The sequence below is a fragment of the Colletotrichum costaricense genome, assembly GCF_030867565.1.
Source record: "Colletotrichum costaricense strain IMI 309622 chromosome Unknown Scaffold_17.1, whole genome shotgun sequence".
Lineage (NCBI taxonomy): Eukaryota > Fungi > Ascomycota > Sordariomycetes > Glomerellales > Glomerellaceae > Colletotrichum > Colletotrichum costaricense.
In genome coordinates, this window is record NW_026848246.1 from 66,024 (window position 1) to 93,397 (window position 27,374).

Consider the following 27,374-nt stretch of genomic DNA (forward strand, 5'->3'; position numbering starts at 1 on the left):
AAGTCATCACCAAACTCCCTTCGAACCAGCAGACATAGCACTCAAGTCTGCCTGACTTCTTGACGCAGCCACAATCTGTGTCCTAGGTAAAGCGCGACTACTTCCTAGTGACCTCTCCTCCGATTGGCCTGTTTTGGCAGGACGGCATACTAAAGCACGTTAGTTTGCCTAGGAAGGATTTGGACCCATGTAGATCGGCAGTCCAGGCATCCCATCTTCCCCGATTTAGGATTCCGGGATGTTATTCAGCCCTGTGGCTTGACGCTTTTTAGGACGCTGGACCTATGAGATCTTCTTGTACCACACCAGAATTCCTATTCCAGGCCGTTGGTTGTGTGTGGCTTTGCACTTGGCTTGATACGTGCATGCAACATCTCTCTTGTCACTCCAGATGAGGACAGGTTTTAGGCACCACCTTAAGGATCTGATCTTAATATAAGTCTACTCGTATACCCAAGAATCCAATCCTCAGATTTTGGTCTAGAATCTTCATCCCGTGAAACGATCAAAGCAACCAACAACAACCAAACACATACATCACCAAAGCCAAGATGTCCTCAGCAGCCAGAATCGTCACCCTCCGGCGTCTCGAGATAATTGCCTTTCCACCAGCCTTGATCCTCCTCATTGCCCACGGGATAGCATCCGAGCGAGCCTTCCCGGCCTTGGGTCTCCTCCCACTCGCCGCCTCGGCCCTCCTTGGCCTCTTTGTCCTCAACCGCGATGCCGTCGCAGCTCTCGGCTCACCGATCCAAGCCCTCTCCGAATCCAATATCTTCTGGGCCGACTGCCTCCTCGCGGTCTTCCACCTCTCGTTCCTGATCCCGAGTTGGATTCTCCTGACGGATCCGTGGCACGAGCCACTCATTGTGCTGGGAACGTATTGCACTGTATTCATGATGTTTGACTTGTAAGTGTTCCTCTTGTCTCGGAGTTGACCGAGCTTCTCAAGGCTGACAATTTTCTTTAGGGGCGTCCATTTGTACATTGTCCTACCGCAGGCTCTTCATTTCCTCGTCAGTCGCAGCTGCGAATGTCCTCACTGCCGCAGTGTCTCCAAGACGGGCTTCTTCTCGTCTACCGTTTCCGAGTATACACCACTTAGCGATGGCGATGAGCCAGAAATGGAAGCTCGGGATCTTGAGGAGGGTAGCGGGTCTCGGCGCCTTTGAGGGGTTCACAAAACAAGATACAGGATATTCCTTGAGCGTATCTCTCATCGTGGGAGATGCAAACTTAGCTCGAGTTTTACTGGCAGACCTGAGCGGACGTATAGCAGCCTGGCGGGGTGTTAGCTTTACACCTCATCCCACACTCTATAGATGTAGAGATCGGTGTAAAATTTTCCCTTTCCTCAAAATAGTCGGCTGCATATATAAGCAGCAACACTGGGCTCTGATTAGCTTTGTTGGACTTCACTTCATTCTCGGTGCCAATTGAGTCGGGTGACGTAAACTATCTGGTTACCAAGTATTTCCGATGCCCGTCAATCCAGAGAGAATTCAAGCCTCCGCAGCCAGAATTGTGTTGTAATGAACAAGAAGTCAACTGACCATTGCTTTTCTCGAGCATATGATTAGGTATCTTATTTCGACAAATCCAAGTCGGGGATGACTCGATTAGTGATATTAGCGTAGTATGAAAAACTCCAGAGTAGTACTTTCAACTCAAATATTGAGCCCCTAACAGCAGATTGGACAATCACGGCAAGGTTCAAACTTTGAATGGTAATCCGTTTTCTTACGTGCTCACTTTGTGTTTTCGTCGAGACCAGACACTGAGGGGAAGATTACTTCATCACAGGTTGTCTTGTTCCTCCTCTCTTTTTTAAGCAAAGTTTCGGCGGAACAGTGAGCGAGAACGATAGCGAAAAAGTCAAAAGCTGAGAAGGGATGCCTTGAAAAACACTCTAATCCTCCACTCGCATTCTCATCTTCCGCGACGTTCTAGGATAACATGATTGTGTGAGCCCAATCTCTATCATCTAACCAAACTCCATTTGCCTTCTCCAGTCAGTTCCGTGCATGAAGAGCTCTGCACATATTATAATGATGCTATCCACAGATCTCACGAACCATGTTGGAATGGGTTATGCTGCCATAGGTTTAATCCTAATCCTCATTACCTATGTAAGCATTGTCTTCAAATAACAGACAGCGGATAGATGCCTATCCAATCAGTAGAGCCTCTATCCTACGATGATCTTGCAAGAAATGCTGTGCTATCTTCATTCAGTGCCCAGCAACTAATTCACCCAGACAATCCACACAGCCTTCATCAATCCCCTCCGACACATCCCAGGCCCATGGCATACTCTCCTCACCCACCTACCTCTCAAATACCACGTCCTCACTGGCCGCCGGATGTACTATGTCCACGCGCTGCACGCCAGCCACGGCCCTATTGTACGCATCTCTCCCCACGAAGTAGCCGTCGCAGACCCAGCTGGCTTTACCGCAATCCACCGCATCGGGGGCGGCTTCCTCAAGGCGCCGTGGTACGAGGAGTCTAACTCGCCTGACGGGGGCGAGCCGAGTATTTTTGCGATGCGTGATCCGAGGAAACATGCTATCCGCAGGAGACTACTCGGCAGGGTCTTTACGAAGGCTTCGCTCAGGAAAGAGTGGGAGGGCGTCGTTAGAGAGAAGGTGAATGCAGCGGTAGGCAAGATACGTGCAGAGGCTGAGGGGGGTGGGTGCTCGGATGTCTTGAAGTGGTTCACCATGATGGCGACTGATGTCGTGGCACATTTGTGCTTCGGGGAGTCTTTCAATATGCTCGAACTGGGCGAGGTATGATGTTATTCAATTCCCTCCTACGTTTTGCTGGCCAGTATACTAACGACAAGATGAAAGACAAACGACTACATGAAGATGCTGGAGCTTATATCGGTCCAAAACATCACGCGTTATGAGCTGCCCTGGCTGCACTTCATCCGCTCTCACGTGCCACTCCTCAAATTCTCGACAGATCTCGTCGACGCACAAGCCGTCCTTGACAGCTACGGTAATCGCGCGCTTGAGAGCCTCCGCCAGAACAGCGATCGCAACAGGACTCTGTTCGCGACCTTGCTGAATGCTCTCGACGCAGACGATACCAGCAGCAAAGAAGAAAAAGAGAAGGGCGGCAATGCGAAGTTAACGGAAGAAATGGTGCAGAGAGAAAGCCGGAGCATGATCATTGGCGGCTCGGACACAACGTCCATCACGCTGGCGTACCTAGTTTGGGCGGTCATAAAGCGACCTGAGTTGAAAGTCAAATTGGAAGATGAGGTCGCGGGGTTGACCCTCGATTTCGACGATCATGGGCTTGAAAAGCTTCCGCTGCTCAACGCCGTGATTGACGAGACGTTGAGGCTATACGGCGCTGTCCCGGGACAACTGTCGAGGTCGGTGCCGGCGGGCGGCGCCACGCTTGGGGGCTACTTTGTCCCCGGCGGCGTGACGGTGGAGACGCAGGCGTACACGCTTCACCGGGGTCCGGATGTGTGGCCGGATCCCCTACGGTAAGGCTTTCACTGATTACTTTACGAATGTGGTGTTGCGACGGAATGGCGTCGAAAAGAAGCAACCAGCTGACGTGACAAAAGCTTCGACGAGACACGATTCATGGACCAAACCAAACTCACGCCGAACCAGAAACTTCTCTTCTCGCCTTGGGGCGCGGGCTCACGGATCTGCCTGGGCGTAGAGCTCGCGAGAATGGAACTTAGACTAGGTGTGGCCGTGCTCTTTCGGGAGTGCAGGGGTCTGAAGATGGCGCGCGGGATGACGGATGAGATGATGGAGATGGAGAATTTCTTCATGATCAGCCCTGTCGGGCACAAGTGCGAGGTAACTCTGCCCTGATCTGATGTGCCGGTGATTAGAACGAAAGAATCAGAGTGTGGTTTGTGGTTGCGTACGCAGTAGTCTGGCTCGGGGTTTCCGGATCGCGCAATTCGAGGCGGTCATTGAGAAGTGGGCAGAATTTTGGGGTATTTGACTCACGGCGGTTGCGTTTTCAGAATGCCATACCCGGATCGGTTGCCGCGACGCGGTGTTTGGCAGGTTTCCCACCGTTTGGTAGATCTTGAAGATGTTGATCAATTTGGACCTCCACTTACATCGATCTGTGTGACGCAGAGGGACGCCAGGGCTTCCTATCAACTATGCTATCAGTTCCCATCATTATCGAGAACCCCTCGTCCCTCTCCCGGTCTTGCAGGTAAGGTCCCGTCTTGGCCAGGTCCCTCGGGAGGCAGCACGTGGGGATGGACCCTTTCTTGCAAGTGCCCTTTGTCACGGACATTACTAGCTCGGCGCAAGTTTTTTTCTCGCCATTCTTCCAGAAGAATTGTAGAAGATTTTCAGATGAACGACTCATGCGTTCGCCTCCCTGTTCGCAGATTGCAACCGGCGCTTCTAGCCACTCACAAGTCTAATGGGTGCTGAAATGAGTGGAATCGGGCCCGCCACATACCGCGCTACCGCGCTTTGTACCTCCGTACCGCCGGCGCAAATTGGATGGGGCCCACAGCACCCCGTCCTCCGCGACCCCGGACCCGCCCGCCTCGGCCAACTTGGGAAGAATTTTTACGTACCTGGAATTGCCATCGCTCCATTTCTCAAAGCTTTTCTGCGAGACCGGAGATGGGATAGCTTCTGAAGCTTCGTGTCTATGCTTGTTGATGCGTTGTATCAAATGCGACACGTTTGAGGTGCCATCAAGACCCTCACAGCGTGTGGTAATCGTATCACCATGGCAGAAGACTACATCCAGACCGAAAGCAGACCGAGGTGAAGAGGTGAAGCGCGGCCAAGCTCGGTGAGAGCGCCCACCTTCACGATCTGCTGCAAGCTCTCATCTTCGCCCCTCATGCCCCCACACTACCCAGGAACGCCCCGCGAACTAGCCCGATGATGCCATTGTCTAGTGCCCAGTCCTCCGGTCTCGCCCTAGGGATGCGAAAAAAATCTTGCAGATGGGATTGACTCCCGCTAGGTATTTCATATAATCTGGATATGGGCCCCTCCACGTCTAAGAGTCCGTTCCCTCTGGACAACCTTTCGACTGTTCATTCCTTCAAGTTTCGAACAAACATAGGCATTTAGCCCCAACGGAACAATCGCCGGCTTCAGTCACTGTCCTTGAGAAACAGGATATTCAGCCATGACGGCGTACGATTCCTCCCGGCCCCGGTCCATCGGGCCCGCCGCCGACGACGATGTGGTCCGCGACATTGAGAAGTCTGGTGCCGAGGACCACCACGACCACCATGACGACAAGGCTGCCATCCTGGAGCCCCAGCTCAACGTCGGCGGCCATGGTCGCACCCAGCGCCGTCTTCGCGACTACCAGGTCACCATGATTGGTTTCTGCAGTGGTATCGGAACTGGTCTCTTCATCGGAACGGGCTCGGCCTACGCCAAGGCCGGCCCGGCTGGTCTTCTGCTCGCCTACATCATTGTCGGTGCCGTTTTGTGGTGTGTGATGCAGAGTATTGGAGAACTTGCGACGCTGGTACGTGACAAAAGCAGACGCTCTCTCACAGTTATGACGCGTAACGGCAAATTGACTCTTGATTACAGATTCCCACCGCCGGTTCATTCCCTCACTGGGCAACCCGCTTCATCGACCCGGCCGTCGGCTTCTCCCTCGCAATCTCCTACGGCTACTGCTACACAATCTCCATCGGCGCAGAAGCCTCGGCGGCTGCGATTCTGGTATCGTACTGGACAGACATAACGCCCGCGGTCGTCATCACGATATCCCTCGCCCTTATCCTCTTCTGTAATCTTCTCAGCGTGCGCTGGTACGGCGAGACCGAGGTCGTGGGCGGCTCCATCAAGGTCCTCTGCTTCATCGGCCTAGTCTTCACCTCCATCATCATTACCGCCGGCGGAGGTCCCAACCACGAGGCCATTGGCTTCCGGTACTGGAATAACCCGGGTGCCTGGGTTGATTACAACGGCATCACCGGTTCGACTGGTCACTTCCTGGGCTTCCTCGCTGCCTTTGTGAACGCGTCCTTCTCCTTCATTGGTGTATGTTATCCCCTGCCGCAGTCTCTCTCTTTCCCCCCTCAAGAGAAGAGAGTCACAGAAGCTAGAAGCTTCGCGAACAAAAATTGACACCAAAAACAGGTCGAGACAGTCGTCATCAGCGCCGCAGAATCAATCAACCCCCACAAAGCCATCCCCAACGCCGCCCGCCGCGTAACATGGCGCATCGGCTTCTTCTACGTCCTCGGCGCCCTCCTCATCTCCCTCATTGTCGACCCACGCGAAGAAGGCCTCGTCTCCGACTCGGGCAACGCAAACTCCTCCCCCTGGGTCATCGCCATTCGCCAGGCCGGCATCAACATCCTCCCCTCCATCGTCAACGCCTGCATCCTCGTCAGCGCCTGGAGCGCGGGCAACTCGTACTGCTGGGTCGGCTCCCGCATGATCGTCGCCATGACGACGGACCGCCAGCTGCCGCAGTTCTTCGGCCGCACGACCAAGCACGGCGTGCCGTACGTTGCTGTTATCACCGCGTGGTTGTTTGGCCCGTTGGCGTACCTCAGTCTCGGCTCTGGCGGTGCCGCTGATGCGTTCAACTGGTTGCTGAGTTTGAGTACCGTTGCTGGGTTGATCGCGTGGGCCACGCTTTGCTTCTGCTACATCCGCTTCCACAAGGCGATGAAGGTGCAAGGTGTCAGCCGTGACACTTTGCCCTGGAAGGCACCTTTCCAGCCGTTCGCTGCCTGGTTCGGCTTCATTGGATCGACCATTATCGTCTTCGTAGCTGGCTTCTCCGTCTTCCTTGCTGGTAACTGGTCGACCTCGGACTTTATCTCATCGTATATCGGCATCCCCATCTTCATCGTGCCCATCATCGTGTGGAAGATTGTTCATAAGACCAAGGTATGTTTTCCTCTTCGTTCATACAAGTTGAAGCGCAGTCCACTGACTATGCTTAGTTCGTCCGCGCTCACGAGATCGATCTCTGGTCTGGCCGTCTTCACGAGTCAGAGTGGGCCCCAGAGAAGGCCAAGCCGACGACATTTGGCGGGAAGGTCAAGGATTGGTTCTCATGATCGACACAGACATTGGAGTCGGGTGTACCTCCACATTGCCGCCATTCGCGCGCCTGAAGATAGAGGTTGTGTAGCATTAGTCTTAATAATGGAACTACGGAAACGTTTCCGAAGACTCAAAACATCAATCTCCCCGTGTGTGTAAAATTGATCAAGCCAGACAAGCTAGTAAATACGTTACCATTTTGGCCATGGGAGACCTGACATTCTGTCATCAAAGCCATGCAGGAAGCAGTTTGAATCGCAATCAAGCTACCTATGGTCCAGTGACCCAAATCACAAGGGATAAGTCTTCCACGAGCTTTTCTCCGTGGGCAAGTTAGCTATCCTGCCACGAAATGAGGTTATCATCGGACCTAAGCTATCTTCTGCTAGGAGATGATGATGGAAGATCTCTCTTGATGCTATGGGGAGCAAGCAGTCCGCAGCGGGTGTGCAAGTAAGTATGCGTCTGTTTCCTTGTAGACCTTCCAGTCAGGCATCACAAGGAGGGGCTCTTCTTACGTCTCATACGAGGCCTCCTCTATCAACACTAGCCACGACCGTCGCACGCTGGTGTCTGCAGGGCAGTTGTTTATCTGACTGAACCCAACGCCCTCCCTCCATCGGGTGATTCCACATCGTTTTCCATCTCGGAAGGTCGGGCCCGGTACAAGAACGTCATTCCAAAGTTGCTCAACCCCTGTCAGCCCATCCAAGAAGGGCGAGAGGAGCTCAAGTCATTGAAATGAGCTAGCCTGAACTTTGACCGACGTCAAGGCAAAGATGTCCAGATTTTCGATAAGCTGACCACCAGACTACACAGTACATGAGGTGGTCTCGAGCAGTCGATCCCACCCTCCTCCCCGTTATCGCTGCCCTGGCGGGTTTCGAACCCCAGGTTTCCGGCGGTCATGACCAAGATCGTTGCCAATTTTGACTTTGCTTGACTAAGTGCAGTCTCGCTCAAACGACTTGCGTAGTTGGCCCTCGTCGGGTCCCTCCTGCACGTAGGTGTATCCACCATACGCGATGTTGGTCAGCCGGGAAGTGAGGCTTGTCAGCCGTACGTCGGTAAAGTGTGTAGTCAGACGTCACACCATACACCGCACATCCACACACACCTTACAGACACGCATATCCCGTACGCCTACATAAATGACCTCGTAGTACACACACAGCCCTTATCCCCCGCGTTTTTTCGTGTCCACGTACCGATAACGGAGTCGCCGCTGTACTGCGCCGCAATCCGCCCATGCATCTGCATTCCACGATGTGTTTACGACATGGGGTTCCAGCTACATAGGGGTTTGGCTTGATAGTAGCGAAAGGGCAATGGACTAAGACTTCGGGGCTCATGGTTTCCAAGCGGGGCGGCAACGGTGCCCGTTGTTCCGGACCAAGCTTACATACACGTGAAGTTCAAAGTCGTCGTCAATATCGTGCTAGTGTGATTGTAGCAATAAGCGCATTCGAGCGACCGACACCAAAAGCATGCATAAGAGAGCCACGACACGGTTGCTCACCCACTGTATCGTACACACGAGAATCCAAAACAAGGCCAGGAAATGATGTTATCAAGATGAATGAATCAGTTCGCTCTATGGCTATTCTACGAGAAAGCTGCAAAAGCTGCAAAAGTCTTGTCGACTCTTCGGTTGAGTTTCGAGAGTCTCGTGGGCCGGAAGGGCTTGGCGTAAGCAGGCCCGTAGGACGGCAGATCGGCTGGCTCAAAGAGGTTTGGTCTCCTCCTGCACCAGTCTCGGCCGTTCCGGTACAACGCACTTTTGCGCTGTTGCTGATTTGCTTTTTTGGCCCGTACATTAAACCCCCCTCTCCCCTGCTAGAGCTTATTATCGTTCCGGTTGTGCTGTGGTGGGAGTGGCTTTTTGACTAGCCTTACCACGCATGGTGGGATTGCAAGGGGTTTCGCGGTTTCGAAGAGACCCTGGCTCGCCCTGTTGGTCCTGATTCTTGAGATTCTAAGGAACTTTGTGACCAAGGCCAAGGAAGCTCTGCATTGGAAGTGTTGGATGTGTTACCCGATCCTATTACCTGGGCTGCATTCATATATGTGTGTCTACCTGTCAGGCGCCTTTGGATCGCTATTGATTGGGATGCTGGGTGGGTATGATCTGCCAGGCGAGGTTGGAAGAATATCCTCATCGAGCGACTGGCAGCCGTTGAGATAGGTATCCGTCTTCAATCGATAGTCGCCTGTAGATCAGTCGCCAAGGTCCCGGATGCTCAGGGTACAGTAGGTCTGGTGTCGCACAAGAACTCTGCGAACGGCGTCGCCAAGATCGCGAATGCGTGGCAGGCCAGGCAGGGTCCCCGGAGCGCTCTTGTTTTTGCGAGAAAGTCCCGCTGGCGAACCTTATGAGTGGCTGAGACGTATGAAATGACATCGGCTTATTTCTTTGGAATCAATAACGAGACTCTCTTTCTAACCAATCTTCTTCGGTCGTAAAGTACATGCTCATGACTAACAAGGCAGAAGGGTATCATGAGCCTCCGTCACCTCGACTCATCTATGTCTTTCTGAAACGTCTATTGGCAGTCACGATGACAACGCTGCCTAGGATGGTACGAAGAACGAAGGCGTAGCAGACACCTCACATGATGAGAGTTATGATGCGATCTCGAGATTGGTTCGCAATGGCGGTATCTTCTCCTGGACTCCTGCATTAGAGACGCTGCACCGCCTGCAGCGGACATCATAGAGTCCGCTCTTTAGGGCTGAGCGTGAATCATCGTGGCACATCGACATAGACTTCTCCAGAGGCCTCACCGTCGTCATCGACCACCCAAGATCGCGGTAGACTCGCCATCAAATCTTTGGCTCCAACGCAGGGAGGGTGTGGCGTACAGACCACACCTCTATGCTGACAGGCGGACCAGTGAGAGAGTCCACGACTGATCCCCAGAGACACACGTCCCCTAGGCAGACACACACTTGATATGCAGGTTGCATACAATGTCTCTTCCCCCCCGGTCCAGTCCTCGCACTTCTCGGACGACGTTGGACAGGCACGTCAGTAGGACCTCGGACTAAGTGGGTATGTTTGAATTAGGCAGGGCGGGTAAGGCTGGCAGTTGGCTTCTGGACGGGATCCCGGGTGTGTCCCGTGTGCCAGTAACTCGGCTGTGGTGCCCCCCTTTCCCACCCTTGGTGGTCCCTTTGCTATCCCCTGGCGTCAGAAGTAGCGCCGGCTGCACCCAATCCAAGGTCTCTGATCGTGCCGCCTTAACGGGCGCTTCTCTTGTTTGGGAATCTGACTCCGAGAAGGCTGATCAAATCGAAAGACGCGAAGGAATGGGGGTGGTGGTGGTGGGCAAGTCCTTGTGGTACATGGAAGAGGGACGATTTTCAACCTTGTTGTAATATGTGTTGGGGGCCATTTCCGGCCCCCAAACTTCTTCTTTTCCCTTGGAAAGTTCTTGTTAATAGTATGGAATTCACTCTTAAAGACGGGAGTTTCGCCCTACCAAAAGCAAATTTCCAAGATTCGCAAATCTCTTCTTCTCTATTCTCGAAAAGTAGGAACAAAACGAACCACAATGACTTCGTCTGCGTGCACCTACGGCGGAACCCAAATCAACTTCCTGATGCCCCGGACACCTGGTGTGGCATGGACCGAACCAGCGGGACACCCAACGGCCCCCAAGTATGATCCCACCCCCATCCCGACATGCAGGGCGGCGAACACACAGATCTGGTTGGTGGCAAACGAGAAAGGACAGGACATCGGGCGCTGACATTTTTTGATTTTCTGATTTGTAGCAGGAATGGAGGCAACAATGACAGGCCGCAGATTCTCACGTTTGCTTTACAGAAAAGGCCACGGGCGACTCGGGCGAGTGCCAACAAGGTCCGGACGGGATGCATTGCTTGTAAGCCGGTCTCACCATAGTCCATGTTTTGAAAGACTTCTCTTCTATATTCTAATAGTAGCTAATCAAACATCGTCACAGGCAAGTGAGTATTCCTCCTCGGAGTGAGAGAGATAGAGAGAACGCAGGAATAGCTTCTCACGCCTTGTGGTCCTAGGCGCCGACACGTAAAGTGCGATGAAGTAAAGCCCTCATGCCAGCGATGCGTGAAATGGCAAGGGTTCTGTGAAGGATACGACTCTCCCAACAGCTCTTCGGCCTCCCCCGCTAGCTCAGACGACGCAGATAACACCAACAAGACAGCACCATCATCCTCAACAACATCATCATCATCATCCTCCTCCGTCTCTCGCGTCTCCAAGAAGAAGCCGCTCGTCGCAAACACCCGCCCCAGATCGCAATCTCAACTAATCGACATCAGCCTACCACTCGAACCCACAGAGAACCTCTTCGTCAACGTCTTTGAACGCCAATACTTTGACTACTGGCTCTCCCGCCGCTACCGCCTCGGCGGCGGCTTCTTCGACGAGCAGCTATGGGCCGAGACCATCCCGCAGATGAGCCACCAGCACGCCTCGGTCCGGTACGCCGCCATGGCCGTCGGCGGCATCGGTAAAGCCCTCCACCACAGCCTGAAGCCGACCACGCCCGCCCAGCTCGGCGCGAACGGGCCCCACTACGGCCTCGCCCTCTCGTACTACGGCCGCGCCATCCGCGAGGTCCACAAGGCCGTCGCCGCGCCCCGCGACGAGACCAACAGCAGCAGCAGCCTCCGAGCCGCCATCGTCTGCTGCCTGCTCTTTGTCTGCTTCGAGGTGCTCCACGGTGATCGTAAGGCGGCGTTTGCGCTCATCAATAGCGGGCAGACGATGATGGATGAGCTGCTGCGCCGGTGCGAGGAGGATAAGGGCCGGGATAAGAGCATTATTGGCGCCGAGGCCGTCGAGACGGAGGCGCTGCATGTGTTTCAGCGGCTCATCCAGCAGTCTTGGTCTTGCGGTGTGCTTCGAAGGCGGGAGAGGCGCCCCGAGAAAGTAGAGGGCGATCTTGTCGCGGAAGAGAAGAAGGACTCGTACTCGTCTGAGTCGTGGTGCTGCCAAGGAGGACCGGGGAGGAAGAGCGCGATTCACAAGATGCCCGCCATCTTTAGTAGCCTCCAGGAAGCTCGTCGATGGTGGGATGTGACGCAGCACTACGTGACGCACTCCTCAGACATCGTCTGCCGCGTGACCCAGCTAGGGTTAAGCGAAGACTTCCTCTCCGAGTGCAACGAGCGCATCCGGAGACAACTAGAAGAGAGCGAGCGCTTAAGAACCGGAGCTGTCAGCAAATCATCCTCATACTCATCCTCATCTGCGGCTACAGGAGCCGAGGACACCGCCTCGCGCTGGCAAGACTTCAGAGACGCCCTAGCACGATGGGCAACCGGCTTCGCACCCCTCTGGACCGCCGCCCGCAAGACCAAGACCTCGGACGAGAGATCCTACAGCCAAGCAGCGCACCTCCGCGCCCAATACCTCACCCTCTCCAACTGCCTCGAGTCCCCCCTCGGCTGCAGCTACGAGCGCGTGGCCCGCCTCACCCCGCGCTTCCGCGAAGTCATCCAGCTCTCCGCCGGTCTGCTCGACTACCAAAAGCGCTCCTCCTTACCCGGCGAGATCTTCACCATGGACATGGGTCCCACCTGGCCTCTGTTCCTCGCGGGGACGCGGTGCCGGGTGCCGGAGCTGCGCAACGAGGCGATCCGGCTGCTGCGGGAGAACCCGCGGCGTGACGGGCTGTGGGACAGCCGGTTTTTCTACGCGCTGATGATGAGGAACAAGATGTTGGAGATTTCGAATTCGAGGGAGGGCACGCCCGAGGAGCAGTGGTGGCGGCTGCAGCATCGGTCTGCGTGTGTTGACGAGCAGGGGGCGTTGATTGCCAAGGCGATGGATAAGAACCCTTTGACGGGGACGTGGGATCTGGGGGAGGATAACGTGAGGAGATTTCTGTTTGATTGAAGAAAATTTGTTTCTTTAAAAGGGAGGAAGAGGCTGGTCTCGTACCCCTTCTTGTTGTATGGATGAGGGAGAAGGTGGACATTTTGGTTGACTCTTCATCTGAGCCTTGACCTGTTGGAAGGTTAGTTTCTGGACTTCAGACTGGCATTGGAAAGATTTGTTAGACAGACATGTCTTCAGATTGCTGAATCTTGGGTGGTCATTGTCATGTAAATCCTCAGGCTAGATTGGATCCGTTCATGCCTGATAACTACCAGTAATGAGTATGTACCCAAAGACTTGTATCCTCACAAGGAACCATCACGATATAACGGGCAATGATAAAACCCCCAATTATTGGCTCGTGCAGTAATGAGACATGCCTGCTTGTTCTAAAGTTTAAAGGTAAATGTGATTTCAAACACTCAGAGGGGGGTGGTATCCTAAACTCAACACAAACCCCTTCCAGCCCATCAAATCAAGTCCCTACCCATCAAGGAACCCCTTTAGTCAAATACATCCGTAGCATACCTCTCATTCCGAATCCCCTCAAACCACTTCTTCGCCCCTTCATATTCCAAATCCCTCAACTCAGCAAGTCCCTCACCCTTGCCCTCCTTCGCAGACTCCAGAATGACCCTCACGCAAGCCTCCTCAACCGCCTTCCCCACACTCCTCGTCCCGCACACAAACAACTTGGCCCCGCGAGCCCACAGCTCCGATACATCCTTCTTGTCGTGGTACATTCTGTCCTGCACATACCGACAACCTCCACCCTGTCCTTCCCCTTCCCCTTGCGAAGTAGCGCGAGAATACGCCCTCCGAACAGAAACAGCACCCATCTTCTCCCAGGCATCGAACTCCTCGCGGTACAAATCATCTGCGCCCGGTCTTCGGCATCCGTAGAACAGCAAAGCAGGCGCAAGCGTCCGTCCCGCAGCCAGCATCGCCGCGCGCTCTTGTACGAAACCGCGGAAGGGTGCGATGCCGGACCCAGCGGCGACGAGAATTAGTGGGGTGTTTTCCGGGTCGCGAGGCAGGTGGAATGCGGCGTGTGAGGGCCGGACGGCGACATGCAGCTTGTCGCCCTTCTTGAGAGCGGCGAGGTAGCTTGTTGCTACGCCGACGTGGCGGCCTTGGCCCGATAAGGATGGCGAGTCGAGAACGGAGTAGGTTAGAGTTGCTTGAGAGGGGTTGCGAAGTGGAGAGGATGAGATTGAGCTGAAGGGATCAAGAAGTTAGCTGATATGTGTTTCGGAAGAGAGAAGCAGAGAGAACATACTATTGGCGAACACGCATGGGAGGGAGCATGGCGAGAAACGCGCCGATAGGCAGCGCGATGGACGGGAATCTCTCCAGGAGATCTAGGACGGTAACCCGCTTTTGAGTGATTTCCTCTTGATACTCATCGCCGGCGAGCTGCTCCAGCTTCTTGATGGTGTCATCATCTTGGGTCGCTTCCATCAGAGACAGAATATTCCGCTTCGTCGCTGGCTGCGCGAGCTCTACATACGCGCTGAGAATATCCAAGGCAGAAATCGTCTGGTTGACTGGCAAGGCAGTCCTCTTATCGCCAGAGATGGTGAGGCACGCATCCCACGCTAGCTGGAACCTCCTAAATACTCTCTCGACATTGCTGCGTGGGTTCAGGGGCAACACCGCGAGATAGTCTCCCGACCTGTACGTCATATTTGACGGGAGCTGGATATCCATGTGTCTCTTCTCGGGTTCACCAGGCGAAGTCAGCATCTTCTCCTCCATAACGACAGCCTCCTGGACATCGGACCGCAGCGTAGATGTGCGCGGGTTGGAGATCTGCACGGCGAGGCCGGATTGCAAGCCACTGCCGTCCTGTGCCTCGTTCACTTCGTACTTTTCAGCAAGAGCCGGCCACAGGATTTCGTCTTCCCAGACTTCAAAGTCGGAAAACATGTCTCGCTCGGCTGCGTCGGTAAGACCCATGGGAACGAGCCTGCTGCCTCCATGCTCCTCCATGGTGGTATCAACCAGATGTGGGATGCGGTGGAAGGTTTGCACCCAGTCATGGTGACCACAGCCAAAGACGGCATAGGGAACATCCTGCAGCTCCTGGTCCTTCAGGCTCTCGAGCCAGGCGACGAAATGGGCTGCGTTATCTGGTGGCTGGCCTTCGTATGAAGCAGTGATGATGACCACGGGCTGGTTTTTGACGAGATTTTCGCGGGCGGTATCAAGAGGCTCGACGACCGTGGCATCGAATCCGTGGGAACTCGCGTCAGTCGCAAGGCGCTGGGCGAGGGCCTCACAGGTGCCACTGTTAGAGCCGTAGTAGATGCTAATGGGTCTCCCGTTTCGTGCGGAGGCCTTGTTTCCGTTGGTCTGTTCACCGTTCGCCTGAGCTGATGGCGAGGGCCGATGAGCCAGCTTGGTCTTAATCGGTCCCCTACCCGCGAGTTTGTGCTCCAGCTCTGTGGGACTCATGCCGTGCCGCAGAGTCGCGCGCATATAGAAATCTTTTGGCTTGATTGTTAGGGACTCGGAGATCTTGAGCTGGTAATTCGGGTCATCCATGGTAAAATTGAAGTTTTGCAGCAGCATGGCTGTGGCGAGCAGAGCCTCTTGCCAGGCGAATGGTCGGCCGATACAAGCGCGCATACCGTTGCCAAAGGGTTTCCACGAATTCGGGAATTCCTTCTGGGTTCGCTCAAAGTTTTCGTCCAGCATTCTCTCGGGCTTGAACTCGCCGGCATCGTCGCCGTAGACGATTGGGTCAAGTTGGGATTTGCCGAGCAGGCAGGCAATGGATTCGCCCTTCTTGACTGGGTATTTGCCGCCGATGAGGGTGTCTTCCTTGGCTTCAACGGCAAAAGCCGGGATCGTGGCGCAAAGACGGAGAGTCTCGCGGAGAACCTAGCAGGTCGGAATGTCAGTGTGATTGTCTTAACGGATCGTGTGTAGAGCTGTCGAGACTTACGGCATTTAGATAAGGCAGCTTTGAAAGGTGGTCTATCGTGATGGGGGCTTGCCCAATGACATCGTCAACTTCCTGCTGGGCTTTTCGGTATGCCGCTGGTTGGCGCAGAAGCTCGAAGAATGCAAAAGACAGCATGCCGGAGGTTGTCTCATGGCCGGCAATAAGAAACGTAATCAGGTTATCAATAATGCTAGCATCGGTCATCTTCTGGCCCGTCTTAGGGTCCACGCCGTTGAGCATCGCAGACAACAGGTCCTTTCTGTTCGATGGGTTTGCCTTGCGTGATTCAAGAACTTCTCTGGCCGTTTTACGTAACAGCTCAATGTCGGCAAAGAACTTTTGCTCCGTGCTCCTGAAGAAGTAGTTGGCAAAGGCTGGTCTCTTGTCCCTGTTGCCGCATTCTGTGAGAGCGTCGCCCATGGCGTTGATGAAGGGGTGGAGTTCCTCGCGGTAGTACGAGTTGAAGCGGAAGTCCATTGAGCAGAGGGCAATTGTGTCGAGGGTCAGCCGAGTGAAGTCGTCAGTGACACGAATCGGGGTCTGGCTTCCGTGGCGGGCCCATTTCATGGCCATTTGGGAGGCAACGTCGGCCATTTCGTCAAACATGCCGCGGATGGTGACGGGACCGAAAGCTGGGATAAGGATTCTGTGCGCGATGCCCCAGTTGGGTTCCTCTGGTTTGGCCTGGAAGTTCGTTAGCAAGAATGTTGCTGTGGGTATAGAGGGGATTCTTACGGTGAAGAGACCATCGTTGGCGATGTGTCTGACTTCCTGTAAGGACTATTAGCCTTGCTAGCTGTCCTGGGGACTCTTGGTCTTTCTTACGCGAAGGACATTGTTCAAGGACTTTTGGAAGCGAGTCTCATCGCACACTTCGTTGACAAGGGCGTTTGTGGATACGAAGACTACAGTCATTCCTGGCATGCGTAGCCGGTAAACCTCGCCTGGAAGTATGGTTTTAGCAAACCTGAATTGGAGTGATGGAGACACGCCTCTAAAGAAAGTGTATGGGCTTACCATATGTATCAGCCAAACGATGTAGGTCGTTCAATGGATTCTCAGGATTGAACTCGGCAATGTGTCCTAAGAAGGGGAGACCTCTTGGTTCGGGGATAGGCACCTCCTCTTTGGTCGCCATGTTGACAGTGGTTGACGTCGTATGATTTGGGATACGGGGGGTGACTCTGGGTAGGTGGGACGAGAACGAGGGGACAACGTCCAATTTGTACTTCGAAAAGACGTCCAAGACTCAAGTCGAGTCTAGTTCGAGCCCGTGTCAAGGGTAGAGTAATATTCCGGAGTTGTTGCAGGGTGGAGAGGTAGAGAAGGGAGATGCGTGTGGAGCTGTGGAACAACTCGGTGAATTCCCACCGTCTCTAATGATCCCTAACGATGATCTTAATGGCTAATGGCCGACGGCCTTTCGGTTTCTAGTAGTATCGTGGCGGCTTCTTCTCAACCCAGAACGCTGGGCATGTGGAAACGCTAGCAACAGGAGTGAGCAGGAAATTGTGAGAGATGTGGACGAGAAGATGATCAAAAGCTGGCTTTTAAGAGGATGATTACGATGGTATGGGGTTGGGCGGGTCGACATGTACGTTGGTCCGGATACAGCGCCAGGGGTATTGGATAGAGATGCGCGAGGTGCTCGTAACCTTTAGGACGAGTCCAACTAAGGTATTCGTACTTGGAGCCCCTCAATGTTTGGCCACTTATCGACGCTACTTGGTGTGTGTCCCCCCGGTTTTCAAGTACATTAGTTGGTACGGATAGCGGCACGAAACGAAGGATCTTTGCCCGCAGCGGTTGGTTGGAAATGCCTGTCCTATTTGAAACTGTTGGTTGGGACGCGCATCTACGGCCCAAATCGCATAGCTACCTACTCACATAGGCAGCGATTGTATCAAGGACTTTACAGAGACAGAAAACCTTTCGCGACAGGCTTAGCTTCTGTGTAAAGTGCCTGGTGTCTCCCAGCTACACTAGGGCTGATGGTGCGTGGGAAGTGGCTGGCATACGAGTACACCCAGTGGCTAAGGTCTGAGACATCAAATTTGGCCGCCGCAAAAATGTCTCTCGCTCGCATTGTGCTGCCTGCCTGCCTGCGGTGTCATTCAACTCTTGCGGGGGTGCTTGTAATTGCTCTCGGGCGCCTTTCCAAGCCGCGACGCACTTTTGAACAATTCCCCGAAGCCTATGCATGTTGGTGGAGGACACTTGTCGTTTAATCGACAATGCCACGACCTGGGAACCAAAAGTGTTTGAGTCGTGATCCAAGGCCGGGGAGTTGCAACCGGAGCGGGCGAATAGAGTTCGGCGGGTTTGCAACGCCGACCCTCCGGTCGATAGACTCTCATGATGCAGCGATTGGCGGCGGACAGGCCCGCGCTGGGTGGATTGCTCCGCTAATGACTCTCGTCTTTCGACCCTGAACTCTGTTCTTGCGGGTATCGGTGGTCTCAGTGCTGCGGTCCTTCTGCCGCTGTGGAGGTAATTCGACGCATCGTCACTGTCATAACCAACAATGTTGAACGCAGTAATCGCGCTCGTTGCGCGAATATTGCCGGGTTACACATCGTCGAACCGCCAAGCAGTGCGCCTTGAATAGTGTGGGAGGTTGACAAGCCGGCGAGCGATTTATGCTGTTTCGTCGCGCTGCGCCGTCGCCGCCGAGAGTAAGGCGCGAATTTCCCGAGGCGAAAACGCCGAAACCGCGGCGATATGGCTTGTCCTGTCCTCCTTTCTCGATCGCAATCTGTTCGAATTCATCAAACGAAGTACTACGTGGTCAGTGCAAGATGACACTGTATCTCAAAGTCATCGAACGTCTTCGCCCTATGATTGATCTTGATGTGTCGTCTCCACCACTGTCCACGGCTGTGTTGAATACAGGCCCGGGACGGGGCTTGGGAGAGGAGTCGGATAGACTTGAACTCCGGAGCGGCTTTGAACGGGCCGTGCTTCGATCTTCGATTCCGGGTCAAGCAGGCTGCGGCACCTGGATTTACACGTCAGCCTTGACACCGAGTACATCTCAGAGGTGATATCTGAATACCTGGACAAAACAAAAACGACAAGACATAGTATGCAGCCGTACGTCATCTTATCTCATTGTTAGGCAAATCTGATATTCGTGGCTTGTATGGATCTGTGTCAGCTGTTGGTTTCGCAGTGTGCCGCCCAAGGAGCCGAGTGTAGCAAACATCGTATGTCGAAAGGATGAATCGATCATGGAGTGATGAGATGAATGGGAAGAATTGAGTCGAAATCATCAAAGCCATCAGGATACGGATATTCTGCACCTTCCTCCCGAATTATCGACACTGGACGGAGGCAGGGACGGCGGACGACGAGCATCGGCGGCAATGGCAGGAGCTGGTGCCCCACCGCGGGGTAGCCCGTCGCGGGGTCAGGACCTGCCACTCGGCCACATCAACCCGGGTGCCAATCCCGCCATTTTTTTCCATCGTCAACTCCCGTCCCGTCCAGCCCGCTGCGTAAACTTCCTCACCTCACGATAAGGTACAATCCAATTTCGAAGGTTCCGCTCAAACTCCCAATCGACACCATGGCAGACGTTAAAGCAAACGCCGAGGCCTTAATTCCTAAATTCAAGCTCGATCGCGTCCTCAACCAAGGTATGATCTAGCCACACCGCCACCACAAACTCCCGGGCGCCAACACTGACGATACCCTCACCAGACCAAGCAGGCCGTCGCACCTCCCTCCTCGGAACGATCGACTCAAACCCAGCCCTCCTAATCCTCGAACGCGCCCCCTTCCCAGCCGACCCCTCCTACCTAGCCGCAACCCCAACAACCCTGTCCTCCATCACGAACCTAGGCGCAAACGACATCTACCACTGGTACCTCGCCAACACCTCCTCCACCTCCACCGACACCTCCCTCGCCGACCTCAAAATAAACCTAATCTACCCCTGCACCGCCGCCCACATCAAAAAATACAGCAAACAAGGCGTCCGCTTCGTCACAGAGACGCCAGAGCTCTACGCCTCCCACATCCGCCCCTACATGCAACGCAAGCGCGGCGACGGCCGGCTGGACTGGGTCTTCAACATCATCGAAGGCCGCACCGAAGTCGAAGACGTAATCTACCGCACCCAGCTCGGAACCCAAGGCGACGAAGGGTTCCTGCTCATCCCGGACCTCAACTGGGACCGCAAGACGATCGAGGGCCTCCATTTGCTGGCTCTCGTCGAGCGCCGCGACATCTGGTCCCTGCGCGACCTCCGCAAGAAGCACATCCCCTGGCTGCAGCACATGAAGGCCAAGTTGCTGGCTGCGACGGTGAAGCAGTACCCCGACATCGAGATCGACCAGCTCAAGCTCTACGTCCATTACCAGCCGACGTACTACCACTTCCACACTCACATTGTACACGTGCAGCTGGAAGCCGGCGCGACGCAGGCGGTCGGCAAGGCCGTTGGTCTCGATAGCATCGTGGAGACGCTCGAGATCATGAAGGGAGATGAGGAGGCGGGTATGGATGGTATTGCACTAAGTTACACACTTGGCGAAGCCAGCGAGCTATGGACAGAGGTGTACGAGCCCCTCAAAAACTCTAAGCAGAACGGTACAACTTCTCAATAGCGATGACAAGATCGTTAGGGCCGGCACCGTGCGGACAGTCCTTCCACTCGCCGCCGTCCCGGATGCAGTAAATCTCCTCGTTGAGACGGACGGTGCAGCTCTTGGTGACGCCAGCCTATACAGTTGATTAGACATAGATGAGATAGGAGGGAAATGTGGGCAAGACTTACATCCTTACTCCGGCGGACGCTGTCACGCAGCATACCAACGCCGAAGCCACCATCGTCCTGGGTAGCACAGTCGTCAAGGGCCTTGATGTCAATGGCGTGCTCCAGAGCGCAATCCTCGACCAGAGTACGGTCAGGGATGGCGCTGTATTCACGGGTAAGACACATGGTGAATCCGAGGTTGATCTTGGGATCGGGGTAGAGATGGATGGCGCAAAGCTCAATAATGTTTCCCATGCCTGTCGTCGAGGTTAGCATTCACATGTAGTGCGGCTTGTGTTTTATGTAAGAGCAAACGTACACTCAGCAGGGCCGTGCTTGCAGTCTACGCCGTCATTTTCGGTCGGTCTGGATAGTGGCATCGTCAGTCACAGTGTCGTCGGCCATTGCAGAGCCCAGAAGGAGGGTCGTTACTTACGTGCCGATATATGAAAGGGTAAAATTGACCTTGTCGAGGGACTTAACCATGGTAGGCAGAACCAAATCTCTCAAGCAGTCCTAAACACGGATGGCATTAGCATCCTCTCCTCAATCATAGAAATGTCATCTCGACATGGAGTATTGCATACCCTCGCATCCGGACACTTGCTCATAATGTGCGCCTCCAAAGGCACCAAGCTCTTGGCAACCTCGACCGGCGGCTCCTGAGGCACGATGCGAGTATTGCTGCTGCTAGTGCTGCTGCTCAAGGGATGGCGCAGGTAATTCCACAGAGAGTAGGCGAACAAGACAGCCATAGCCAGGGCGGGCAAGATGCCTCTTCTCCGGGTCATCCGCGCAGACATGGCCGGGTAGGGAGGAGGTGTCGATGTGCGGTATCCGTAATAGTCTCGCTTTTCGTCCATGACAACGGGATATTCGGACTCGGGGTATCGGTACGGAGAAGGAGTTTGGGATGCGAGATTAGTCGTAGTCGTCGGGTCGATAGTAAATTGGGATCGAGCTTCTTCTTCTTGGCGCTGTTGACGGTAGACGGAGCGGTGTTCTGAACAGCCTCGATGCGCCCCCATTTGGAGAAGAGGAGCTGCAGGTGTTCGAGAGGTCCCCCCGAAGCAGAGTTTAGTAATGACGGGATCACGTCGCGAGGGGTGGTGGTGGTGGTGGTGGTGGTGTACTGGCACTGGCACTGGTGTATGTGTGTCTGTGAGATTGCGACAGAGACGCAGGGTGCGCGCAATGCACAATGCACTCTTCAGCCAATAGGAGTCTAGGATCTCTACGGAGAGACCCTTAGCAACGACGGAGCGGACGTTGGTGGAACGTCGACGCTAGCTGGATGGGGAAACGCTGGACGAGATTATCAGAGTACATGAGATTACAGTGAAGTGTAGCGTAATGACAAAGTACTCTTATATCTCCACCTTGTAAGCTCCGCGTCCAGCGGCACGCCATCAGCATCAACGGGCAACAGCGGGGGGCTTCCTGTTCCTGGCGAACCTCCCGTCCCGTCAGCTCCTCACTGCCTTATCTTATCAGCTGTTGCATTCCATCGTCAGGTGCGGGAGGGTCCATTGGCGCTGATGTAACAGTGCGAGGTCCTTCTGCCCCTCGACTGTACCTACCCATCTGACCTCATCAGATCTTATTTGTGTTGACTGAACAGTAAAAAACCTCTCACTTATTCGTAGAAACCACAAGAAGAGATGCTGAATGTATGAAATATGTCAAGCAAGTATGAGGTGGTAACGGTACCTGGATAAAGTACCCGTGCAGCTCCATGTCATATGTACCTATCTGGAGCAAGTGACTCAGTGGCCCGCTGTTGCTTTCAAGTTTCCACTGAGGAGAGGACCTCTCCCCTTCCTGTTCTGGGCTGAGCTACAACGGCAAGGACATCAGGTGTGGATGATGGAGCAGGCGCATCTCAGCTGAGTGTAACGTGCCCTGCTCCATACTCAATGCTCCATATTGTCATTCTCCCATCTCCTTTTCCACACATTGCGCAACTTCAAACGTCAGAGTCAACTTTTAGATTTCTTTATTCCCGACAACGAAGCCGTTTTCCACTCTCTGCCTGTAAAGCTTTATTTCAGCCACCCAAGCGAGCATACCTACCTAATCCGCAAACGAACACCCGTCCAGCAAAGCAACCGGCCTTGGACCCGGCGAAGCAAAGCAAGGGTTGCAGAGTGACATACACAGTAGACAAAACTACAGATCATTATACAGACACACAATCGTAGGAAACAGCCTCATCGCCTCGTCGCCTCGCGCCTCACTCACGCCTCACCACCGACCCCCGCGTTTGAGCACAAACGACATGGATCCCGGCTCTACCCTGCAGCACTTCCTGCAGCCCCTCCAGGTCGATGCCCACAAGATTCATACACTGTCCAGCCTTTTCTTGTCCAATTTCAAAGACCTCGCTCTTCACGCCCAGGATCAGTTCCTCTCCACGCCCATCTCAGAGTCCATCTTACGACATGTCAGCCAGGAAGGTCGTGGAAGGTATGATGGTTCCCTCCTTTAACCCCTCGATTCTTTCTCGACTCCGCCCAACTTCCTGAGATGCCAGTCATCTCTTTTAGAGAACCCTTTCAAATTACCCGGAGTAGTGGAAAGTTGTGATGAAATTGGTGTGTGGATTGCCATCTTTGATACTGAAGCTAACGACGCATTATAGACACTTGGCCATCGACATGTACGTTGCCTGCGCCCTCCCCAAACAAGCTCTTCCAACCGTCTCCCTCAATGCGCATCTCGCCATGTTGCAAGGCTTCTCTGAAGAATGAATCAAATCGCTAACCTCCACGTCAGCGGCGGAACGAATCTGAGGGTAGGCCTCGTCGAGCTCGGGCGCAAATACTCCACAGACACCAACAAGACAACCTCATCCAAGCCCAAGCCCAATGGGGCCTCATCCTCATCAACCCTCAAACTCAAAGAGGAAGCATGGCCCATAGACGATCGCGTCAAAGCAGATGCCAAAGGGGATCCCCAGCTCCTCTTCGATTGGATTGGCGCCCGTATTGCATCCGTCGTCCGCAATGCCCGCAAGGAGTCCCTCCTGCCCGATGATGATGAGTCCATTCCCATGGGTATCACTTTCAGCTTCCCCATGATTCAGCGCTCTATTGCCGAAGCGCAAATCATGACAATGGGCAAAGGCTTCAGTATAAAAGGCTACGCAACGCTAGGTCCTTTGCTCATCAGGGGCTACGACAAAGCTCGCAATGCCCAATCCAACGGAATCCACAGCAGCCCTCTGCCCCCCATCCACGCCGCCGCTATATCAAACGACTCCGTCTCAACACTAATCACCTTCATCTATCTATTTGACGAGTTCAAGTCCAGTCCCAAGACAAAATCAAAGTCTGAATTCAAGTCACCGTCCCTCATTATCAAAAAGGCAAGCATGGGCCTCATCGTCGGTACAGGCTGCAATGCCACCATTTCCCTTCCTCTCACCGCTCTAGGCCCCGGAAAATGGCCCGAAGCCGTGAGTACCCTCCCTGGCGAACCCGCCGGCCACATTCGTATCGCCGTGAACACGGAATGGAGCATCCGCGGTACGGCTCCACCCCTACGCGAACTGGGCTTCATCACAGCATGGGACACAGCCCTTGACGAAGCCCTCGTCGGACCGGGCGAGATTGCTGGCTTCCAGCCCCTGGAATACATGACGGCCGGCCGCTATCTCGGCGAGCTGGGTCGCCTCGTTCTAGTTGACTACCTCCGTACCGTTCTTGGCTTCGACGAATCCTCATTACCAGAAGGCTTGCTCACGAGGTACGCGCTGACGACGACGTTCCTGAGCCACTTTAAACCTGCCGATGACAATCCTTCCGACCCGTCCCCTCTACAGTCGATGCTGGAAAAGCAGTTCCCAGTAGGAGAGATAGAAGCAGGAACGGGACCATCCACCCCCTTCCAATGGACACCAACAATCGCAGCAGCCCTCTACCACATCGCAAAAGCAATCGAGATCCGTGCCGCAGGCATCGTCGCAGCCGCCACCTTCGCCCTCTTAAAATTCGCAGAAGACGTACCACCTCCTGTCCCAAAGGGCCACCACCATCATCATCAAGACGAAAACCACCAACACGATCACCACCACCAGCAGCGGAAGCAAGGCATTCCTCCTAGTATGGAGCTAGGTGTCGGTTACACGGGTGGCTGCATCTCCCATTTCCAAGATTACCTCGCCGACACACAAGACTTTTTGGACAAGATCGTGAAGCTAGAATACTCTGCGGGCGGGCCGGAATCACAGTCGCCTCTGCCGGTGAGAATCGTCCTGAGCCCTTGCCATGACGGCGGGATCAAGGGCGCCGGAATCCTCGTGGCCGCCACGAGGAAAACGTTTCGGCAAGAAACATAGTATGTTGAGAAGGGAAATGACATAAAGACTTGGCTCCAGTCGTGTGGATGAGAGGTTATCCGCCCGCCTCAATTACCTGCTGTACCATGAGGTATAATCATCTTGAGAAGGAACGAGAGAACGGAGAGATGGGATGAAGCATATCGGGAGTGCCTTTCACGTATGGATGACGAATACGCACTTACTCTACGGAGCAGAGTATGGAATAATACATCAATAGACTGGCATACAGGGCACGAACTCAACAAGCAGACATCATCATGATGCAAGAAACCTTTCGATTGACTCGGCAGATCAGCTAGACACTGCTGCTGCTGCTGCTGCTGTACCCGAGACGGTTGACTCGAGGCCCGTCCTCTTCTCCGTACTATTAAAGACAGTAAAATAAAATGTGATTCCCTCGCCTTGTGCTTCACAGTAAACCCAACTCTCTCGCCATCTCTTTCTCTTTCCAGAAAGAATCCCTCCTCAGTTCAAATATGTACGACGCAAGCGACCTCCTATGCAATTCGAGCGATGGTGAAGAAGCAGACGCTATGCTATGCATGTTGTTTTTCGATATCATCGGCGGCAAATCTTTTGACCCTCTTCAGTCCACGTGCCTACCAACCCCCCCTCCCCCCGCGCCCCCGTTTTGGTTCTCGTTGCCTCCCAGTCAATGCTCTTCTTATCCCCAGGTGAGGCCGTTTCATTCATTAAAATAAAGAAAACAGAAATATGCCTTTTGTAAATGGGTTGCAATATCCGATGATGGCGTCTAGCCACGCATCGCCCTCGTAGATCGATAGTTCAGCCGAGGCGGCAGGGTGATTTCCATGTCGTCGATGCCCTCGTCGTTGTCGGCCTCAATCGGCCCATCGTCTGCCTCAAGTGGCTTTGACATGTCCACCTCGATCGTCTTAGCAACTGGAGTCTTGGTATCGGCCTCAATCTTTGCATCAACCTCGAGCTTCCTAGGTGTGATGGGTGGGTTGCTGTCCTTGGCGGCCGTGAGCTCCCGCCGCATGCTCGTTGGTCGAAGAGTCCGCACCTTGTTCGCCTCGCTGGCCGCCTTCAGCAGCTCGGGCTCCTCTTTCTGGACTCGCTCCATCTCCTTCAGGGCTAGCTCCTTTGTCTCCGCCAACCGACGTTGAATGTTGCTAACTTCTTCTGAACACTCTCCATCACGCAGGAACTGGTGTGCCGCGTGCTCGCACTGATTTTGCACGTATTCAAGACACTTGTCCAGCTCGTCGTAGGCATCCGGGCCCCCATCACCCATCATTGCACCACCACCGCCGGCCTGTCCGGCTCTCGTAAATGAAGGACCCCTCCGACCGCCGGGTCCCATCCGCCTTGTGCTCATGTACCGCAAGGACGGCAGCGCGTCGGAGGCACTGGTATTGGTATCTGGCTGGAGATCGCCAGCCTTATCGCCGTCTTCGTCTTCGGGTAGTTCTTGTTCCGCCAAGCGACGAATCTGTGCCACCTTTGCTGCCATCTTGGCCTTGCGCATCAGGTTGCGGCTAGCTGACACAAATTTGACTAGCTCTTCAAAAAAGAGCTGCACATAGCTGTCGTAGTAGACCATGACCAGTTTTCGTGATCGGTACTTGATCGGCGCGCCTTCCTCAACTGAAAGGACGGAATTCGGTCGGGGTCTCTTCTCTACTATAGCACGAGCTCGAGCTTGTGCCAGGGCCATTGCTTGCTCGGTTTGTTTCTTGAGGGCAGATGGCGTGCCGCTGCTTGGGCTAGAGGGTTGATCGTTGCTTTTCGGTTCGTCTTGGGGAGGTGTCTTGGCGCCAGCGGCTCGTTGAGCGTCGGCCTTTTCCGCATTCAATTCGTCGTCGGTTGGAGGGATAGCATTGGCGGGTTCGTCCTTTGGCTTGAGTGATTCGGTTGAGCCGCGGTTCTTGATTGATCGCGACGAGCTGTCTGCACCAAGGGCAGCGAGCTCAACTTGACGTTGGTCTATTTGGTCCCCAAGCTCGTCGAGACGATTGAGCCAATCGGGGACGTTGTTGGCGATGTTCTTGAGGGCGTCCATGACCAAGTCTTGGTCTTCGTCCTTTTGTGAGCTGGCCGTGATTGCTACAGCGAGTACTAGGCGTTGAGTGTTTGGGGACCCTCAACGTCTAGTTGTAGAAAGTGTGGCAGGTTTGAATCGGGATGCTGTCCAGCAATGGAACGTAGCAGCGAATGAAGCAGGTTTTGAGGGGATTCTTTGGTGGATTCTGGGGCGATGATCGGCGTTGCAGAGTCGTCGACAGGGAATGGTAGGAAGAGAGGAAGAGATCGACGCGCTTATGGGTGAAGCATGGTCCGCCAGCAAGCGTCGGCGTATCTAGAGATCCTTCTCTCGCGCGAGTGTGGTGGTGCGACAATCTCCAAAGTCGGTAGATGCTCAATAGTCGATGATTCCTACA

General features: G+C 54.2%; 11 protein-coding genes across 11 annotated transcripts; 6 read left to right on the forward strand and 5 right to left on the reverse strand.

The window, feature by feature from the left end:
• Positions 1–551: 551 nt before the first annotated feature.
• CCOS01_13199 (uncharacterized protein) lies at positions 552–1,172 on the forward strand (the record flags this gene model as incomplete). Its single annotated transcript, XM_060461345.1, has 2 exons — positions 552–910; positions 971–1,172. The coding sequence occupies 2 exons, from the start codon at positions 552–554 to the stop codon at positions 1,170–1,172; spliced, it is 561 nt and encodes a 186-aa protein (XP_060307773.1).
• A 1,191-nt stretch (positions 1,173–2,363) lies between these two features.
• CCOS01_13200 (TRI11) lies at positions 2,364–3,848 on the forward strand (the record flags this gene model as incomplete). Its single annotated transcript, XM_060461346.1, has 3 exons — positions 2,364–2,792; positions 2,856–3,505; positions 3,590–3,848. The coding sequence occupies 3 exons, from the start codon at positions 2,364–2,366 to the stop codon at positions 3,846–3,848; spliced, it is 1,338 nt and encodes a 445-aa protein (XP_060307774.1).
• Positions 3,849–5,151: 1,303 nt separating this feature from the next.
• On the forward strand, positions 5,152–7,060 carry CCOS01_13201 (amino acid permease; the record flags this gene model as incomplete). The annotated part of the gene is made up of 4 exons (XM_060461347.1): positions 5,152–5,502; positions 5,571–6,026; positions 6,126–6,887; positions 6,944–7,060. 4 exons carry the CDS (start codon positions 5,152–5,154, stop codon positions 7,058–7,060), a joined length of 1,686 nt encoding a protein of 561 aa, XP_060307775.1.
• A 929-nt stretch (positions 7,061–7,989) lies between these two features.
• Positions 7,990–8,306, reverse strand: CCOS01_13202 (uncharacterized protein; the record flags this gene model as incomplete). The annotated part of the gene is made up of 2 exons (XM_060461348.1): positions 7,990–8,105; positions 8,228–8,306. 2 exons carry the CDS (start codon positions 8,304–8,306, stop codon positions 7,990–7,992), a joined length of 195 nt encoding a protein of 64 aa, XP_060307776.1.
• Positions 8,307–10,600: 2,294 nt separating this feature from the next.
• CCOS01_13203 (uncharacterized protein) lies at positions 10,601–12,936 on the forward strand (the record flags this gene model as incomplete). The annotated part of the gene is made up of 3 exons (XM_060461349.1): positions 10,601–10,758; positions 10,827–10,933; positions 11,153–12,936. The coding sequence occupies 3 exons, from the start codon at positions 10,601–10,603 to the stop codon at positions 12,934–12,936; spliced, it is 2,049 nt and encodes a 682-aa protein (XP_060307777.1).
• A 485-nt stretch (positions 12,937–13,421) lies between these two features.
• On the reverse strand, positions 13,422–17,006 carry CCOS01_13204 (bifunctional P-450/NADPH-P450 reductase; the record flags this gene model as incomplete). The annotated part of the gene is made up of 6 exons (XM_060461350.1): positions 13,422–14,136; positions 14,198–15,804; positions 15,869–16,552; positions 16,604–16,639; positions 16,694–16,812; positions 16,886–17,006. 6 exons carry the CDS (start codon positions 17,004–17,006, stop codon positions 13,422–13,424), a joined length of 3,282 nt encoding a protein of 1,093 aa, XP_060307778.1.
• Positions 17,007–18,703: 1,697 nt separating this feature from the next.
• CCOS01_13205 (uncharacterized protein) lies at positions 18,704–18,970 on the reverse strand (the record flags this gene model as incomplete). Its single annotated transcript, XM_060461351.1, has 1 exon — positions 18,704–18,970. The coding sequence occupies one exon, from the start codon at positions 18,968–18,970 to the stop codon at positions 18,704–18,706; it is 267 nt and encodes an 88-aa protein (XP_060307779.1).
• A 466-nt stretch (positions 18,971–19,436) lies between these two features.
• On the forward strand, positions 19,437–20,478 carry CCOS01_13206 (scavenger mRNA decapping enzyme; the record flags this gene model as incomplete). The annotated part of the gene is made up of 2 exons (XM_060461352.1): positions 19,437–19,506; positions 19,571–20,478. 2 exons carry the CDS (start codon positions 19,437–19,439, stop codon positions 20,476–20,478), a joined length of 978 nt encoding a protein of 325 aa, XP_060307780.1.
• On the reverse strand, positions 20,450–21,655 carry CCOS01_13207 (uncharacterized protein; the record flags this gene model as incomplete). The annotated part of the gene is made up of 5 exons (XM_060461353.1): positions 20,450–20,593; positions 20,649–20,884; positions 20,947–20,993; positions 21,064–21,143; positions 21,215–21,655. The coding sequence occupies 5 exons, from the start codon at positions 21,653–21,655 to the stop codon at positions 20,450–20,452; spliced, it is 948 nt and encodes a 315-aa protein (XP_060307781.1).
• Positions 21,656–22,905: 1,250 nt separating this feature from the next.
• CCOS01_13208 (hexokinase-1) lies at positions 22,906–24,966 on the forward strand (the record flags this gene model as incomplete). The annotated part of the gene is made up of 3 exons (XM_060461354.1): positions 22,906–23,093; positions 23,269–23,286; positions 23,403–24,966. 3 exons carry the CDS (start codon positions 22,906–22,908, stop codon positions 24,964–24,966), a joined length of 1,770 nt encoding a protein of 589 aa, XP_060307782.1.
• Positions 24,967–25,723: 757 nt separating this feature from the next.
• Positions 25,724–26,995, reverse strand: CCOS01_13209 (uncharacterized protein; the record flags this gene model as incomplete). Its single annotated transcript, XM_060461355.1, has 1 exon — positions 25,724–26,995. The coding sequence occupies one exon, from the start codon at positions 26,993–26,995 to the stop codon at positions 25,724–25,726; it is 1,272 nt and encodes a 423-aa protein (XP_060307783.1).
• Positions 26,996–27,374: the final 379 nt, after the last annotated feature.